This window comes from Zootoca vivipara, chromosome 14 (genome assembly GCF_965207765.1).
Source record: "Zootoca vivipara chromosome 14, rZooViv2.hap1.1, whole genome shotgun sequence".
In the NCBI taxonomy this organism is placed as follows: domain Eukaryota; kingdom Metazoa; phylum Chordata; class Lepidosauria; order Squamata; family Lacertidae; genus Zootoca; species Zootoca vivipara.
In genome coordinates this window covers 32,301,264-32,317,234 of record NC_142597.1, presented here as the reverse complement: position 1 = coordinate 32,317,234, position 15,971 = coordinate 32,301,264, and the positions used below count along the sequence as shown (strand labels likewise).

The window sequence follows — 15,971 nt, the reverse complement described above, 5'->3', positions numbered from 1 at the left end:
TCAGCCATGTCAAAAATGTACGAGCGTCAAATGTTCTGAGCCAAATCTTAGTAGCACAAATATGTAAAAAGAAAGAAAGAAAGACCCCTCCAGGTGCTCTCTCACTTTTCCGAGAATAGTAATCAAATCTAAACTTTAGATCAGAACGAAAACACTTAAAACATCCATACCGTGGTACCTCTGGATGCGAACGGGATCCGTTCCGGAGCCCTGTACGCATCCAGAGCAGTACTCAACCTGAAGCGCTGAATCTGCTCATGCTCGCCACGCGATTCGGTGCTTCTGCACATGTGCGTGACGTCATTCGGCGCGTCTGTGCATGCGTGAATCGCTGAACCCAGAAGTAACCTGTTCCATTACTTCCGGGTTTGGCGAGTACGTAACCCGTGTTGTACGCAACCCGCAGCATTCGTATATCTAGAGGTATGACTGTATAGTGAAATCCAGGAGCTGCTCAGAACTGAGAGCCAGTGGAGATGTTCTATGCCTGCAGGAGAATGTGGTGGAGTCCTGAGATGGTAGGTGGACCAGTACCACTCCATGTGGCAGGTGGCAGACACCATTTTTTTTGCATGCTCCCACGTGCGAAACAAAACAAAAACCAAAAGTAGAGAGCTGGTTTATCAGGGAGAAGAGGGGTGATATCAGTCAGGAGTACAAGAGGACAGATACCTATAAGCTAAAAATTGTCATGAGGATGGTGCTGTGTGAATAAATGTGTACTGTGCTCTTGCGTTAGGATTCCGACAACCCGGACCTGCGCGATCGCGGCTACATCTACTGGCGCCTTCTTTCCACGGACCCCGTCACAGCCAAGGAGGTGGTCTTGTCAGAGAAGCCCCTGATCTCGGAAGAGACCGACCTGATTGAGCCCACTCTGCTGGACGAGCTCATCTGCCACATCGGTTCTCTTGCCTCTGTGTACCACAAGCCACCCACTGCCTTCGTGGAAGGCAGCCACGGGATCCACCGCAAACACTTGCCCATCCACCACGGAAGGTAGGGAATTGGGGAGCTGCTTTGTGCAGAGCCAGGCCAGTGCTCTGTCTCGTTTATCTTACATCAGGCACCCCCAAACTTCGGCCCTACAGATGTTTTGGACTACAGTCCCCAGCATCCCTGACCACTGGTCCTGTTAGCTAGGGATCATGGGAGTTGTAGGCCAAAACATCTGGAGGGCCGTAGTTTGGGGGTGCCTGTCTTACATGGACCAGCAGCAGCAGCTCTCCTAAGGGCTCAGGCAGCTGGAATGCAATTGCCATGATCACTCATAGCCACATTCATCCTATGTGAAGTTAATCTGGACCCCACTGAGTCCAGTGCACCCAAGTGAGTTCCTGGGCAGGATTTGCTTTTGTATACCGTATTGGCCCAAATATAAGCCGCACCCGCAAATAAGCTGCACCATTAAAATTCGGGGGGGGGGATAAGAGAAGACAACACCCGAATATAAGCCGCTCCCTTAACATTGTGTCTTATGCTGGTGCTGGTGGTCCTAGGAGCTACGCGCTGCCATGGCACCCGCCATCTTGCCTCACCAGAAGTCCCGTAAAAGCGAGCTTTTGTAAGGTCGCGAATTTAAGCCACGCTTTAACTTCTCACGGTTGGAATTTAGAAAAAAAAAGTGTGGCTTATATTCAGGCCAATACGGTAATGAGCAAGTGAATAAAAATAAGCTGAGACGTTGCAGCTGTCCCCTGTGTCTCCCCTGCAAGGCCAATGAGGCATTGCACAGCTAATTTAGACACCTTGCAGCAGAGGTTCCTCCGCCCCATGTCGTCCTTTTCTAAAAAGGCACTAAACTAATAGCTCCCTTTACCCCCTTTCCTGTGCAGCACTGATGCAGGCAACAGCCCGATGGGGACCACGACCACCACCAACCTGGAGCAGACTCAGGTGATCCCCTCCCAAGGCGACCTCCTGGGTGACCTCTTGAACCTTGACCTCGGCCCACCAGTGAACGTGCCCCAGGTGTCTTCCATGCAGATGGGGGCTGTGGATCTTCTCGGAGGAGGGCTGGATAGTCTGGTGAGCCGGACGCTTTTGAACTTTTATTTTGCTGGAGGTCAAGTTGCTTTGCCCCTGGAGTCCCCAAGTGCTCAGTCTTTAGGCTAGCTGGATAACTAAAAAATCCAGACTGCTACCTGCTTCCTTTTGTGCTAAGCAGAAGGAAGCAGGGGAGGGGGAAGGGGCCCAGGCAGCTGCCACAGAAAGTGGAAGCCACAGGCACCTGCTTCTCCTCTTTGCTCTGTTTCAGATTTCCCCATTTCAGCAAGAACAAAGCTGCCACCTCTCTCTATCCCCGCCCTCCATTTGGGTATCCAGGGTGGACAGCTGCTTAGAGTGGAACTAAATATCACATGGGGAACCTGTGGCCCTCCCAGATGTTGGTGGGACCTTGCTTGGCCGGGGCAGGTGGGAGCTGCAGTGTCCTATCCTGGTCTCATGCAGGAGCCCACAGGGTAAAGGCAGGTCAGCTGCCTCAGCACCACGGAGAGCTCCTCCTGAGCAACTTGCTCCAACAAGGGCCCCTGTTGTTTTCTGGAACAAGAATCTCTTGGGGCAGATTCACGCCATTCATTTAAAGTGCTATAATACTGCTCCAAACAGTCCTGGCTTCCCCCAGAGAATTCTGGGAACTGTCGCTTGAATGAACCTGAATAAATGGGGAATCCTCTGGATGTTGCTGGACTTAAACACCCATCATCTCTTGCCTGTTGGCCGTGCTGACTGGAGCCAAGAGGAGCCAGAGTCCAAATGCATCTGGAGGGCCACAGATTCCCTAGATCTAAAACAGGCACCCCCAAACTGTGACCCTCCAGATGTTTTGGCCCACAACTCCCATGATCCCTAGCTAACAGGACCAGTGGTCAGGGATGATGGGAATTGTAGTCCAAAACATCTGGAGGGCCTAAGTTTGGGGATGTCTGATCTAAAAGAATATAATTTTCTATCTTGCTGGAACCTGAGCTGCCAAAGGCTGTATTTACACTATACTTTTAGAGTACTGCGTTACCACTTTAAGAAGTCACGACTTCCCCCAAAGAATCCTGGGAGTTGCAGTTTGTTCAGGGTGCTGAGAGTTGTTGGGACGCTCCTTTTCCCACCACAGAGCTACAGTTCCCAGAGTGTCTTAACAATCCCTCTTCCCTGGGAGCTCTGGGAGGGGGAACAGGGGTCTCCTAGCAACTCCCAGCCGCCTGAACAAACTCTACTTCCCATAACTGTTTAAAGTGGCATCTGAGCGCTTTAAAAGTATCGTGTGAATGTGTCCTCAGAGAGCCAGCCTTCTGACCTGAGGACAGACACATCTCCTGTTCCTCATGACCTCCCACCTAGGGCACCTTCTGCACTGTTGGCAAGGTAGAGTGGGAGGCACTTGGTTCCTCTGGCCTATGGGAAGACCCCCCTGAGGGTCCTGGCTAGACACTGGAGCTGAGCAAAAGGTGAGGAAGATGGAGCATGAGGATGTCATGTCATGCACCTAACTTTTGGATGAGATGTTCTTAGAGAGGAGGGGGGGAGGCAGCTCCTGGTTCTCTGCATCCATCTTGCCTTCCTTGTAGCTGTGCAAACTTCAGCCTTGCAGGTTCTACTTTGGTGTGTTGCGTTTGCTTTTTACTAGAACCCCAGGATCCTCCAATCGCAGCCAGGCACAAAATGCTGGAGGGGGCGGTGATGTAACATACCCTCGGATTTAAGGAATGGGGTGCCTTACTTGAGTGCATGCTCAGTAAATGGTTTGTTTTCAACACCAAAACTGAGCTCTTGGTTCCCCCCTCAAGCTTTATTCATTTCAGCTGCATAATTTAGAAAGCAGAGGGGGGCGGTGGAGGGGCACAGCCTTGTTGTTGTTGCTATTTTTAAACAACTGGGAGTCAGAATCTACCGCAGATCTACTGCAAATCGCTCTGAGATCTGCCTTCTAGCCCAAACCCAGTACTAGCATATTCAGTGCTGTTCTCAGAAGCAAGGGTGCAGAGGCCTAATTTTATGTATATATTGCATTGATAGCACCGCCTTTTTCTCCAAGGAGTCTCCATGGTTCTCCCCCTCGTCATGTAATCTCCACAACAATCCTTTGAGGTAGGCCAGGCCGAGAGGCAGTGACTGGCCCAAGGTCACCCAGGCTTTCGATCTCCCTACTCCCAGGAGCCCTTTCCTCGTCTGTTGTTTTGCCAAAGGACCATAGCTGCCAAGTCTCCCGTTTTTCGCGGGAAACCCCCGGATTTTTATCCGTTTCCCGCTGTTATCCCAAATAGAAAAAAATCCCGTAAATCCCCTGATTTCCTACCTGCCAGGGAGGCTCCTTTGCGCATGTCTGGACATGCGCAGAACCGATTTCGGGTGCCGCTCTGCCCATGTCTGGGCACCGGAAATCGGGCAGCGCCGGCACTGGAAGTTGCTTCTACGCATGTCCGGACATGCGTAGAAGCGACTTCCGGTGCTGCGCTGCTGCTGATCCCGGATTTTTCAACGGGAGACTTGGCAGCTATGCAAAGGACCTCTGTGCTCTAGCAGAGGATTCTGGGAGATACTTGTAGAAGACCCGGTCTTCTTGTGGTTAATATTTTATTTCCCCTACCCCGCCCTTCCTCTCACAGGCTCACAGTGGCACTAACAAAGAGGGCACAAGGTTAAAAACAAAGCATAAAAGTGCAATCCAAAACACAGCAGGCCAGTCTTTTCCCAGGGGCTGTTGACCAAGCTGCCTGAGAGCATCCCCAAAGCTCTCTCCTCTGGCTGGCTGTAGGAAGGAAGGCAAGATCCACAGCGGAGAGCGAGCCATCATCCTTCAGGGAAGCTCATCCACTCTAATAGAGCTCCTCTTGGAGGAGGTGGGGGGTCCCCTGGGAAACAGCGGCCAGACAGGCTTAGAAGGAACTGGAGTCTAATCCAGAGTCTAATCCAGAGTGGCAGTTTTCCTAATAATCATTAAAATTCTGCGCCAGGAGAAGGAGAGTTCTGTGACCGCGTGTCAGTTATGCAGATTGGGGAAACCTTTTTTTGCATAATTTTGCGTTTGCATCTTTCATTCAGGAACGTACACTGCCTTGCACTGCCTTTGGTTTATGCTAACTTTCGAGAAGGTCACAAAGCGAGACAAGGCTCAGTTTCCTCCTCCTTCCCCCACCAGGGTGTTTTGCCGTATGTCAAAAAGCTTTCTGCTTAGGCAGGTATTCAGTGTTTAACCAGTGTATCTTGTTTTTATTATGCTGCGGTTTATTTTTTTGCAAGGAGACGGAGCATTGCATTTTATGGTTGGTTTAGTTCAGTGGTTCCCAAAGTGGATAGTGCTGGGACAAGGGTGGTGGGGTGTACTGGGGTGGGGGTGGGGGCACTGGAAGTGCAAGTGACTATCAGACTTTGAAAAGCCGGCGTCCCTGGATCAAGTTCATCCATTTTGTTGAATTGATTAAACTAAATAGTTTTAATCGGCTTTTGAACAAATATGCAATTAATTGTCCCTGCTCTAAATTTTATTGTGTTCACCATCTTCCTTAGAGGGCTGTGCAAACCTCCATTCTGAATAATAGTTTTAATATGGTAGGGTTTGGACCAGGGTGTGTTTGAGAGTTTATGGAAGCAAGGCAGCAGTGGCTCCCAAAATTTTGGGAACGACTGGTTTAGTTGGTCTGATAAAAACGTACATCTAATAAATCGGCAAACTAAGAAGTAAATAAGCAAGATGAAAACCCTTTTGTTCCCTCAACCATTGAAAATCAAATTCTGTTCCAGCTCCTACTACTTATGGAGGTGCTGCCAACGCATTTTCATGCATAATTTTGCAGCCTTGAGAACTAGAAACTTGCACGTTAAATGGTTTGTCAGGTTTGTTATTGGTTTAGTTTCATGATTTTATTAGGATCTTTGTTGGTTTTTATTGTGATTATTATCAAAACCCGCTCTAGGACGATCTTGAGGAGGGGGAGAAAGGGGATCTAAATATATAAAAATGTTCACGATGCGTGCGCAGGGGCCAATGTATGGAGATACAGGGGGGAGGGGACAACATGCCCCGGGGAAAACAGAGGGAAGGGTATCCTACCGAAACACAGGGATGAGCCAGGGGGTTGGAGGGAGGAGGGGCGGGATATGTCATGGATTGGGACAGGGTGGGGGGAATCACAGGGATGACCCACAGCAACGCGTGGCCGGGCCAGCTAGTTATGAATACAACTAATAAGTAAGTGAAAGCCAGTGGCGCTTTCCAGGATGCTAAAGTTTTAGCGCCCTGTTCCACAACGCACTTTCCCTGCAGAGCCCTGTTTTCATTCTGAGCTGCGGCATGGTTGCCCCCCAGCCTGGACTCTGCTCAGGAAATGATTTGTTGCCTCCTGCCACTCGGACTCCGCTTTAAGCTCCGTGGAGAGGAGGCGCTCTGAGTCTTCCTGTCAGCTCTCTCGGCTGCCAATGTGCTGCTTGCGAGCAGATGCTCCACCCTGTCACTCATTAGCCCTTCCATTAAGGGCTCTGCGTCTTCCGACCGCCCTGGCCCTCCCAGATGGCTGAGCCTTTGAACGGCAGGTCTCCCTGGCGCTTCTCTGTTATTAGCTCCACCTTGCTTCTCATCCCGGCTGGGACTTGGAGGCGCCACGTCCCTCACGTAACATTGCAGGATCTTGGCAGCGCCTCAGCAAAAGAGTGCTTGCCGCCTTGTATGCTTGCCTGCCTGCCTGCCTGCCTCACACATGGCTCTTAGATAGGAATCCAGAGAAGGCAGATGCCCAGAGTAAAACTGCATTAGCTTTTGCTGGAACGAGTTCCTGGGGCAGCCTGTCTTGTGGGAACGGAGCCGAGAAATGTCCCCTGCTGACTCAAGCACCTGCCATCATTTATTTTTGTTGGCATCTGTCTGTCTCGGGAGACAATGGAGAAGTGCATCTTTTGGGGGTGAAGTCAAACTGGTTGGCAGGTTGCATCACCTGCTTTGGCTGTAGAGGCTGATAAGGGAGAGGCATGTTTTGTTGCAGCTGGGGCAGATGAAGGTGTCCAGTTGTACTGCTGCAGATGCAGGAAGTGTTTCTTCTCTCTGTGCTCCTCCCAGCTGTCAATCCTCCTCTGGTCACTGCTGTGGACACATGACCTGACTGCCTGTCTCCAGGCACATCGTTTATTTATTTAGAAAGCTTTTATAAACCGCATTACATTTTTAAAAAATCTCTTAAGCAGTGTGCAGCCCTAAAAACAGATGATATTATTAGGGCAGTAAACCCAGTAAACCAACAGTATGAAATCATTAGAAACAAATGAAAAAGCAGAAGGGAACATGTTACCATATGTGGTGGACATGCAGCTGTGGTTATTAGAATAGCAGAGATAGGAAGTTCCCTTAGATCCAACATTGACATTGCTCCACTGTAAGTCATTTATCGTCCAGAAAGAATATAAGGAATTTGCATCCTATTTGTTAGCAGCTGCAAGAATGTTAATGACTCAGACCTGGGAAGTTACATGACTCCCTTTTTGGGAAGGATGGCTTTAAAAAGTTTGGGAGTTACCTAAGAGCGAGAATTGCACGTGGCTGTAGAAATAAATTCTGGGGAAGCAAGTAGTTCAGCAATCCCTCTTCCCAGGAAATTCTGGGAGGGGAATAGGGGGCTGGCAACTCTCAGAGCCCTGAACAAACTACAGCGTCCATGATTCTTTGGGGGAAGACATGACTTTTGAAAGTGGCATAATGGTGCTTTAACATAGGGTGTGAATGTCTCCAAAGGAAACTGCTCAACCAGATTCCCAGCCACTTCAGGACCATGGACAGCACTTTGATGTCTTATACTCAGACCATTCCGGCCCATAACCAGTTAGCTCTCCCTCCCGCCCCAAAGACTGCTGCTCTTGAGGTGTTTGGAGCTACAGCTCCCATCTGTGGGGCTCTGAATATTTTTGGTGGGCTGGACCAATCCAAAAGTATTTACGCTGCCTGACATTTCTGCCCTCTGGGGCTGGAACAGGACTCTGAAGCTCAAGTGCACAGACAGATTCCCAAGAAGCTCACTAGGCCAATGCCCTGTTTAGATGCCCTTCCCCTATTTCAGCCAGATCTACAAAGCTTGGGGAAGAGGTAGGTGTGTGTGTGTGTGTGTGTATGTGTAAAAAGATCATCATTATTATGTGAATGAATGAGAAGCTGTGATTGTCTCTTTCAAAGTCTGCTTCCCAGCCCCGTGGCTCTTTTTGAGATAATCTTGGCGCAGGAACCGATGAAAGGCAGATAAAAACATCTGGTGCTATTATGCAGAATTATTCACAAGCTGTTTTGACACTGCTTTTATGTAAGAGGCTTGCTGATAAGAAGCTTGCTCGCTGTTTCCACCCTCCCCCTTCCTCATTTCGCAAGGGAACACTCCTTAAGGCCCCTGGGGGGGGGCACCTCTGACTCCTCCACGGCTGGGAACGAATCTGCCGGGGGCTCCTCTCTTTCCCTTACGAGGGCTGCCTTTTCCGCACAAGGCAAGCCTTCCGTTCTGCCTGCAAATGCGGCAATAAATTGAAACGAGGCAATAGCCCCACACAGTTACTACTGCAAGAGGGAGTCGTAAATGCATAAGCGCTCAGATATTTCCCCCCCCCTGGAAATACGGCGCTTGGTTGGCTGTAGCGAAGGACTGTAGCTCAGTCGTAGAGCAAATGCCTTGTGTGCAGCTGGTGGGCCCAGGTTCATTCCAGGAAATACCCCCTGCCAGAAACAGCCACCCCTGTTGGTGTAGTCAGGGCAGGGAACCCCTTTGGCTCACTGGGCGGCTTTCTGGGACGTGCAAGCTAATAGTGGGTGGAGCCAGATGCAGAAGTGGGCGGAGCGGCCCCTGTGGCCCTTAAGCTGCACTCCACCCACACAAAAGCAAGGGATTTTTACACACATGAATCCTCTTAAGCAAGAGATGGGACTACAGTTCACTTTCCAGCCAATCAAAAGCACTTGAGAAGGGGGCAGAGCAAGGGTGGAGAGAGGGGGTGGCCTGGGGACATAGCTGCCAAGGTTTCCCTTTTCTCGCGAGGAAGCCTATTCAGCATAAGGGAAAATCCCTTTTAAAAAGGGATAACTTGGCAGCTATGCCTGGGGAGAGTCCCGAGGGCCTGATAGAGGAGACCGGAGGGTCTGAGGTTCTCTGACCTTTGCTGTATACTGTACTTTGAGGTAGAAGGAGCAGTGGCACCTGACTTAGTACCGTATTGGCCCGAATATAACCTGCACTTTCCCCCCCAAATTCCGACCATGAAAAGTTAAAAGTGTGGCTTAAATTCACCACTTTACAAAAAAAGGGCTTTTATGAGATCGCTGTTGGATTTTCTTGTACATTTGCCATTTACAGGTGTGAGTGCCTGCAGAATTTTAAGGTAGCGGCTTATATTCGGGTATTGTCTCCCCCCCCCATGGATTTTAAAGGTGCGGCTTATTTGGGGGTGTGGCTTATATTCGGGCCAATACGGTATAAAGCAAGTCTGCTCCCCGTCAGCCAGGCCTGACCATATGCTAGGAACTCTGCAAGACACATTTCAGTAGAACAGCATAAGAAGAGCCTGGCTCCTGGATCAGGCCGGGTTGGGGGGGGGGCACGGCATCTAGCCAAGCACCCTGTTCTGACAGTGGCTAACCAGGTAGAACCATAGAGTTGTAGAGTTGGAAGAGACATCGCAGGGAGTTTTTGGTGTTGGTCACCTAGCCTTAATTGTAACTTCAGTTGTACTCTATAAAGTCATAAGTGGGTAGGAGTGTCATCTCTGCTCGAGAAATACAAATTCTACGGGCTCAGATGCAGGTGGTTATCTAGGAACGACTTGGACAAATATGGTGACTCTTCTTTAAAAAGCTGTCGTTTTGGTACAGCAGATCTCTTGGTTGTCCGGAGCATGCCTACGAGATCTCTGTGGCCAGTGCCCATGTTTTGCATTTTCCTTGCTTTTGACTGGATTCAGCTATTACTCCCTGCAGACTTTTTGGGTTTTCAGGCTCGTGGCTGTCCTCGCCTTTGCTATATCAATGCTCTTGCTGGGCGACTAGTCCACTCACGGTGAAAGGGACGGGGCGTGTGGTGTTGCAGCACTTCTTGGGGTCCTTTGTTTTTCTGGCACCTGACAACCTCGCTGAAATGAACTCTTCCCCCCTCCTTCTTTCTCTTTCCCTCCCTTCTCCCTGATTCTTTCTCTCTTGCAGCTTGGCAGTGACCTTGGCGGGGGAATTGGAGGCAGCCCAGCAGTAAGTCTCTCCCATTCATCCCCCCCCCCTGGAATACAATGCTCTGCGCTCTTTTCCTCTCCACCCCCTTCCCCGGGCCCTTTCCAACACATGCACCAGAGGTGCCCTAAATACTCAGAGGAAGGGCCATTGCTCAGTGGTAGAGCCTCGCTTTGCATTGCAGGATATCCCAGGCTCAGTCCTCAGCAGCAAGCCCAAGTAGTCTGGGGGAAAGTCCCATCACCATTTTTTCCTCTTGAGGTAGGCTAGACTGAGAGGCAGTTTTCCTCCAAGGTCACCCAGTGAGTTTCATGGCTGAGTGGGGATTTAAACACTGGTCCTAGTCTGACACTCTAACCCAGGCACCCCAAAACTGCGGCCCTCCAGATGTTTTTTACCTACAACTCCCATGATCCCTAGCTAACAGGACCAGCGGTCGGGGAAGATGGGAATTGTAGTCCAAAACATCTGGAGGGCCGAAGTTTGGGGAAGCCTGCTCTAACCCAGCCTTTCTCACCCTTGGGTCCCCGGATGCTGTTGGACTACAACTCCCATCGTTCCTAGCCAGCATGGCCAGGGTTCAGGGATGATGGGAGTTGTAGTTCAAGAACTTCTGGGGGCCCAAGGTTGAGAAAGGCTGCTCTAACCACCACACCATGCTGGCTCTTCGTGGGTTTGTACAGGGCCAGTTGTTTCTTTCTTTTTAAGGCGCCTGAGTTTTGTACCCCCACTTTGCCCTCAGCTTCCTGAATTTCAAGCCTCACGTTGGGCAGAAGATTCCTGCATTGCAGGGGGTTGGACTAGATGACCCTTGTGGTCCCTTCCAACTCTACTACTCTATGATTTTTTGATTCATACAAACTCCTGATCCTTTAATGTCCTGGGTGCCTTTTTTTCTTTTTTTGCAAGTGCTTGAGAATGCAGGAATGGAAATGAGAGCTGATTAGCACCACCTGGGCTAAAGAGCTCCCTTGAGAGTCCCTTGCTCGCCCTCCGCCCTCGGCATCCCCCGCCCTCCAAAGCCTTTTGAGAAGAAGGCAGGACTCTTAGGCAGACGCTTTTCAAAGGACACTCACCCTGCAAAGGTGATGGAGGGGTGTGTGTGTGTGTGATTGCAGGGATTAAATTTGCAGAGCGCATTGGTATGCAAATCCATCATTTGGCACTCTTGATAATTCAACGAGATTCCGGTAAAGAGCTTTGAAATATTCAGGATATCACCCGAATTCGTGGTTTATTTAATAAAGGCATCCGCTGTGTGCAAAACGCTGAGATGCTGTCGTTCCCTTTCCTCCTCCGTTTCCTACTTCCAGGTGGGGCAGACCTTCATTCCTTCGTCGGTTCCAGCAACCTTCGCCCCGTCTCCGACGCCGGCCGTGGTCAGCAGCGGACTCAACGACCTCTTTGAGCTCTCTTCCGGCATCGGGATGGCACCCGGAGGATACATGGCTCCCAAATCGGTACTTGCCGAGAGTGGCTGCAGCATTCCGCCTTTCCCAGTACAATTTGTCTGGCGGTTTCCCTTTAGGTTACGCTAAACTTGAGTTTATTTTCTACTCCCCCTCCCCATTGTTCCATATTTAGTTATTTGGAATCATTTATATACCGCTCACTGTGGAAAATCCTGAAGCATAATACATTATATCTACACCACAAATTATCATTAGAGGGGGGAAACAGGACAACCCAGTCTAGAGCGAATGATCAGGGAAAGCCTGAGCAAAAAGGGATTTTTATTTTTAAACATGGCAGCCCTCTAATCTCGCTTCCGTTGTCTGCCGGTTTGTTTCCAAGTTCGATTGATTGAGTACAGTATTGAAATAATAGAAACTGTAGTGTTGGGAGAGGCCTGGTGGTCACCTGGTGGTCATCTAGCCTGACCCCCTGCTCAGTGAAGGATCTACAACAGTTACAGTATCCCTGACAGCTCCAGGGAAGGCCATACCACCACCACCACCACCACCACTCAAGGCAGCCTATTCAATTGCCCAGCAGCCCTCACTGCTAGGAAGCTTCCCCATACATTTTGCCAAAACCTACTTCTCTGCCATTTCCAGCCACCAGTTCTAATCCTGCCCTCTGGAGCAACAAGAGAGCGAGTCTGCTCCATTTTCTGCACTCTTGATGGCCTCCTCTTGTGCCATCCTGCCCCATTTGCTCAGGTCAGCAGGGGAGTACCCCCGCCCCCCGCAATGCATCCCCCCCCCTCATAAGGCACCTTCTTAAAAGAGCCTTCTCTGTTGCAACACTCAGGCTGCGGAACTCCCTGCCCCAGGAAATTCATCCGATAATTCGTATTGGTTAATGGCAGGAAGTCCTCGGGTTTGAAAACTCTCTGCTGGGCTACCCCATGAAATTTGATTTTTTAAAATATAAAAAAACCTGATTCTCTCAACCATCCAAAAAGGATTTCATCAGCTATCAGAACCTGATTGCTTTTTAACTGCTGAGGCTAGCCACCTTTGAAATGGAGAAGGCAGGATGTAAACATCTCCCCAGGCCCATTTGACTCTGACCACGGTTTCCCCGATAACCTTCCAGGTCTGGCTGCCAGCCGTGAAAGCCAAAGGCCTGGAGATCTCCGGCACCTTCAGTCACCGGCAAGGCCACATCTACATGGACATGAGCTTCACCAACAAAGCTTTGCAGCACATGACGGACTTTGCCATTCAGTTTAACAAGAACAGGTAAGGCCGCCGAGTGACAGGGGTGGTTGCCTGGAGTCTGTTTGCCTGATGCTGCTGGAGGGCATTCCTGATAAGTTTCCTCCTGGAAGGATCAGGCAGGTCCTGTGAAGCAGCCTTTTGCCTCTTCTCCAGGGGTGGCAGGAGTCTTCCCTCTCTCCAGGCTTTACCGTGCCTGCATTTGGTGATGGTTGAGCCCCCGCCCCGAGAAAACAAGTCTTTCTTTCTTTCTTTCTTTCTTTCTTTCTTTCTTTCTTTCTTTCTTTCTTTCTTTCTTTCTTTCTTTCTCTCCCTCTCTCCCTCTCTCCCTCTCTCCCTCTCTCCCTCTCTCCCTCTCTCCCTCTCTCCCTCTCTCCCTCTCCCCCCCCCTCTCTCTCTCTTTACAAAATCAGTTTTATTAAGTACAGTTAACATAATCCATTCTGGATATTTGATACTACATACTTTAGGGTCGCTGAGGAATGTTGGGTCCTTAAACGTAACAGACATAAATCCCAATTGCCGGGCTCTTTTAATATTTTTTGCAACCTCTCACTGTTTCTTCATACATAAGCCTGTTATATGCCTTCCAAAAATGTGACCAGTATGGCGAAATAAACTGTGATAAAAGCTGTACATTTTTGTAGTCAACAGCTACCCAACACAAGACACACTTTTAAGGAGGTTCCTTATAGGGATTGTCCATTGGCACAGGAATATCTCCATGATGCAACTGCACCAGAGGAAACAGTGCCCTTCCTTATGCCAGCGAAGAGGCAGAAAACCCTCCCTGAGCCCTTGGCGGCCATCACCAAGGCAGCCATGTTTTCCGCCTTCCAAGCTTCCGGGCGAAAACTAGTATTTCTCATGTTTGCTTTGTGCCTCTCCGTCAGTTTGGTGATCTTTAAGACTCCAGCCAGTTGGGTGGGGTAGAAATAGCAAAATTATTAAAATTATCAATACAGGGCAAAACTAATCAACACACACGGTGGGCATGTGGGAAAGCAGCTTGGTTCTGGGAGGAAGTCCGGAACCTAGGGCCGCTTACACAGATAAAATAGAACAAGCTAGCATAGAAAGGACAATGGAATTAAACACTAATGGAATTAAAAGGGTATAAAAAGAGATATTAAAAACTCAGGCAACAACAGTAAAAACAAGAATAAAAGCAATTACTGGACTAAATGTCTCTAACCATCCGGAGCTGGCTCTCCTCAGTCTTTTCACGGGAGACAATATTAACTTACAGTTTAAACCTCTAGTAAGTTCTCTTCTAAGGGACGCGGGTGGCGCTGTGGCTTAAACCACAGAGCCTAGGGCTTGCCAATCAGAAGGTTGGCGGTTCGAATCCCCGCAACGGGGTGAACTCCCGTTGCTCAGTCCCAGCTCCTGCCAACCTAGCAGTTCAAAAGCACGTCAAAGTGCAAGTAGATAAATAGGTATTGCTACAGCGGGAAGGTAAACAGCGTTTCTGTGTGCTGCTCTGGTTCACCAGAAGCGGCTTTGTCATGCTGGCCACATGACCTGGAAGCTGTACGCCGGCTCCCTCGGCCAGTAAAGCAAGATGAACGCCACAACCCCAGAGTCGGTCATGACTGGACCTAATGGTCAGGGGTCCCTTTACCTTTTTAAGTTCTCTTCTGCTAGCAAAGAGGCTCCCCATAACAAGATACAGGAAGAACTCAGAGGGGTGCTTCTCTGTGACAAATTTGTACAACAAACTATGGCAAATGGCTCTTATGGGACAATTCAATAATAAAATAAAATGGGCACGAGGCTTGAAGCACAACTGATTGGCACAATTTTATTATGTACATGGCTAAAAGTGAAAATTACATTTTGATTAACATAAATTATATTTTGATATATTTTATATTTTGATAAACATAAAAAAATACAGCTACCCAAATAGTTTTAGTTTTATCTAACTAAACTAATTCAGCCTGTCCTTTAACATCCTATGCCCAGTGAGGGGAAAAGTTAGACCAGCAATATATGAGACCTTACTGGATAAACCATTTCATCTTTTATCTGGATTACCTGGCAAGAGGAGGAGTCAGAGGAGGGTAAATTTCTCTTCTCAGATCAGAATAGAAATTGCAGTGCAGGAGTACACGTGCCATAGATTCGTGGACTCCCATCTGACGTGGGCACAAGTTGTACAGCTATTTGTGAAACATTAAATCTTGCATGTGTGAACGCTCTGCAAGCTTGTATGTTCTTAATGGGATGGTGTGTGTTTGTGTCCGTGTCTCTGGCCCTTCCTGTGAGCTTGCCAGAGGCATCTGGATGGCCGGCGGCGGTTGTTGATGATTAATTACATTTGTTAAAGAATGAATGCTAGACTAGCAGACCACCCCAACCACCCTCCATCTCATCCATAAAAGCAGTTCTTTCAGTCTCTTTCCCCCCACCCCACCCTAAAAAGAGAGAGATCCTCTGCCTCCTTTCGCTGAACCTTCCATCTTCTTTCCCCAGTTTTGGGGTCATCCCCAGTACCCCACTGGCCATCCACACCCCTCTGATGCCAAACCAGAGCATTGATGTGTCTCTTCCTCTCAACACCCTGGGACCAGTCATGAAGATGGAGCCTCTCAACAACCTCCAGGTGTGAAGTGGGGCCGGGGGGGGGTGGAGGGTGGAGGAGAATTGGGGAAGGGGCATTGGCGGGGGCATGTTTGGGGTTTGAGAGTGGGGAAAGGGGAAAGCAATCGTAGCAGAATCTTCAAGCTCTTTGAAGCACCGTCTGGGGAACAAGGCAAGCTTTCTCTCCTTCCCACTCTGGTCAGACTAGAGTAGGGGTGACAACATGATCACCACATGTTGACGGAACTCCCATCAGCCCCTGGCAAGCATTGCCATTGGTCGGTTGTGATGGGCATCCACCAATACCTAGCAAGCACTGCATTGGCTCTCCTTGACCTGGAACCTGGAGTTATCCAGCGACTTTGTTTGGTGATGCTTGGCACAGGCAGAAGGAAGGACTTCACTTGATGCTCTCACTCTCGATTTGAAAGCGACTATTCATAGTCTGCAAATAAAGCAGTTTTTTGTTTTATACTAAGCTACACTAGACTCAAATGTTTAAATGTTTCATTGATTGTCCTTGAATCTTCCTGCCGCACCTGCAT

General features: G+C 49.3%; 1 protein-coding gene and 1 pseudogene across 2 annotated transcripts in view; one reads left to right on the top strand and one right to left on the bottom strand.

The window, feature by feature from the left end:
- The window catches only part of LOC118096866 (AP-2 complex subunit beta), a 64,477-nt gene that overhangs the window by 27,798 nt on the left and 20,708 nt on the right, over nucleotides 1-15,971 (top strand). The window contains exons 13-18 of one of the 2 annotated variants that reach the window (XM_035139183.3): nucleotides 740-999; nucleotides 1,836-2,028; nucleotides 10,157-10,198; nucleotides 11,491-11,637; nucleotides 12,719-12,864; nucleotides 15,319-15,448. In XM_035139183.3, coding sequence (XP_034995074.1) covers nucleotides 740-999; nucleotides 1,836-2,028; nucleotides 10,157-10,198; nucleotides 11,491-11,637; nucleotides 12,719-12,864; nucleotides 15,319-15,448 — 918 coding nt within the window. The remainder of the gene's footprint in view (nucleotides 1-739; nucleotides 1,000-1,835; nucleotides 2,029-10,156; nucleotides 10,199-11,490; nucleotides 11,638-12,718; nucleotides 12,865-15,318; nucleotides 15,449-15,971) is intronic. The other variant, XM_035139185.3, reaches the window with a different exon arrangement.
- Nucleotides 13,240-13,664, bottom strand: LOC148683563 (small ribosomal subunit protein bS18m-like; annotated as a pseudogene).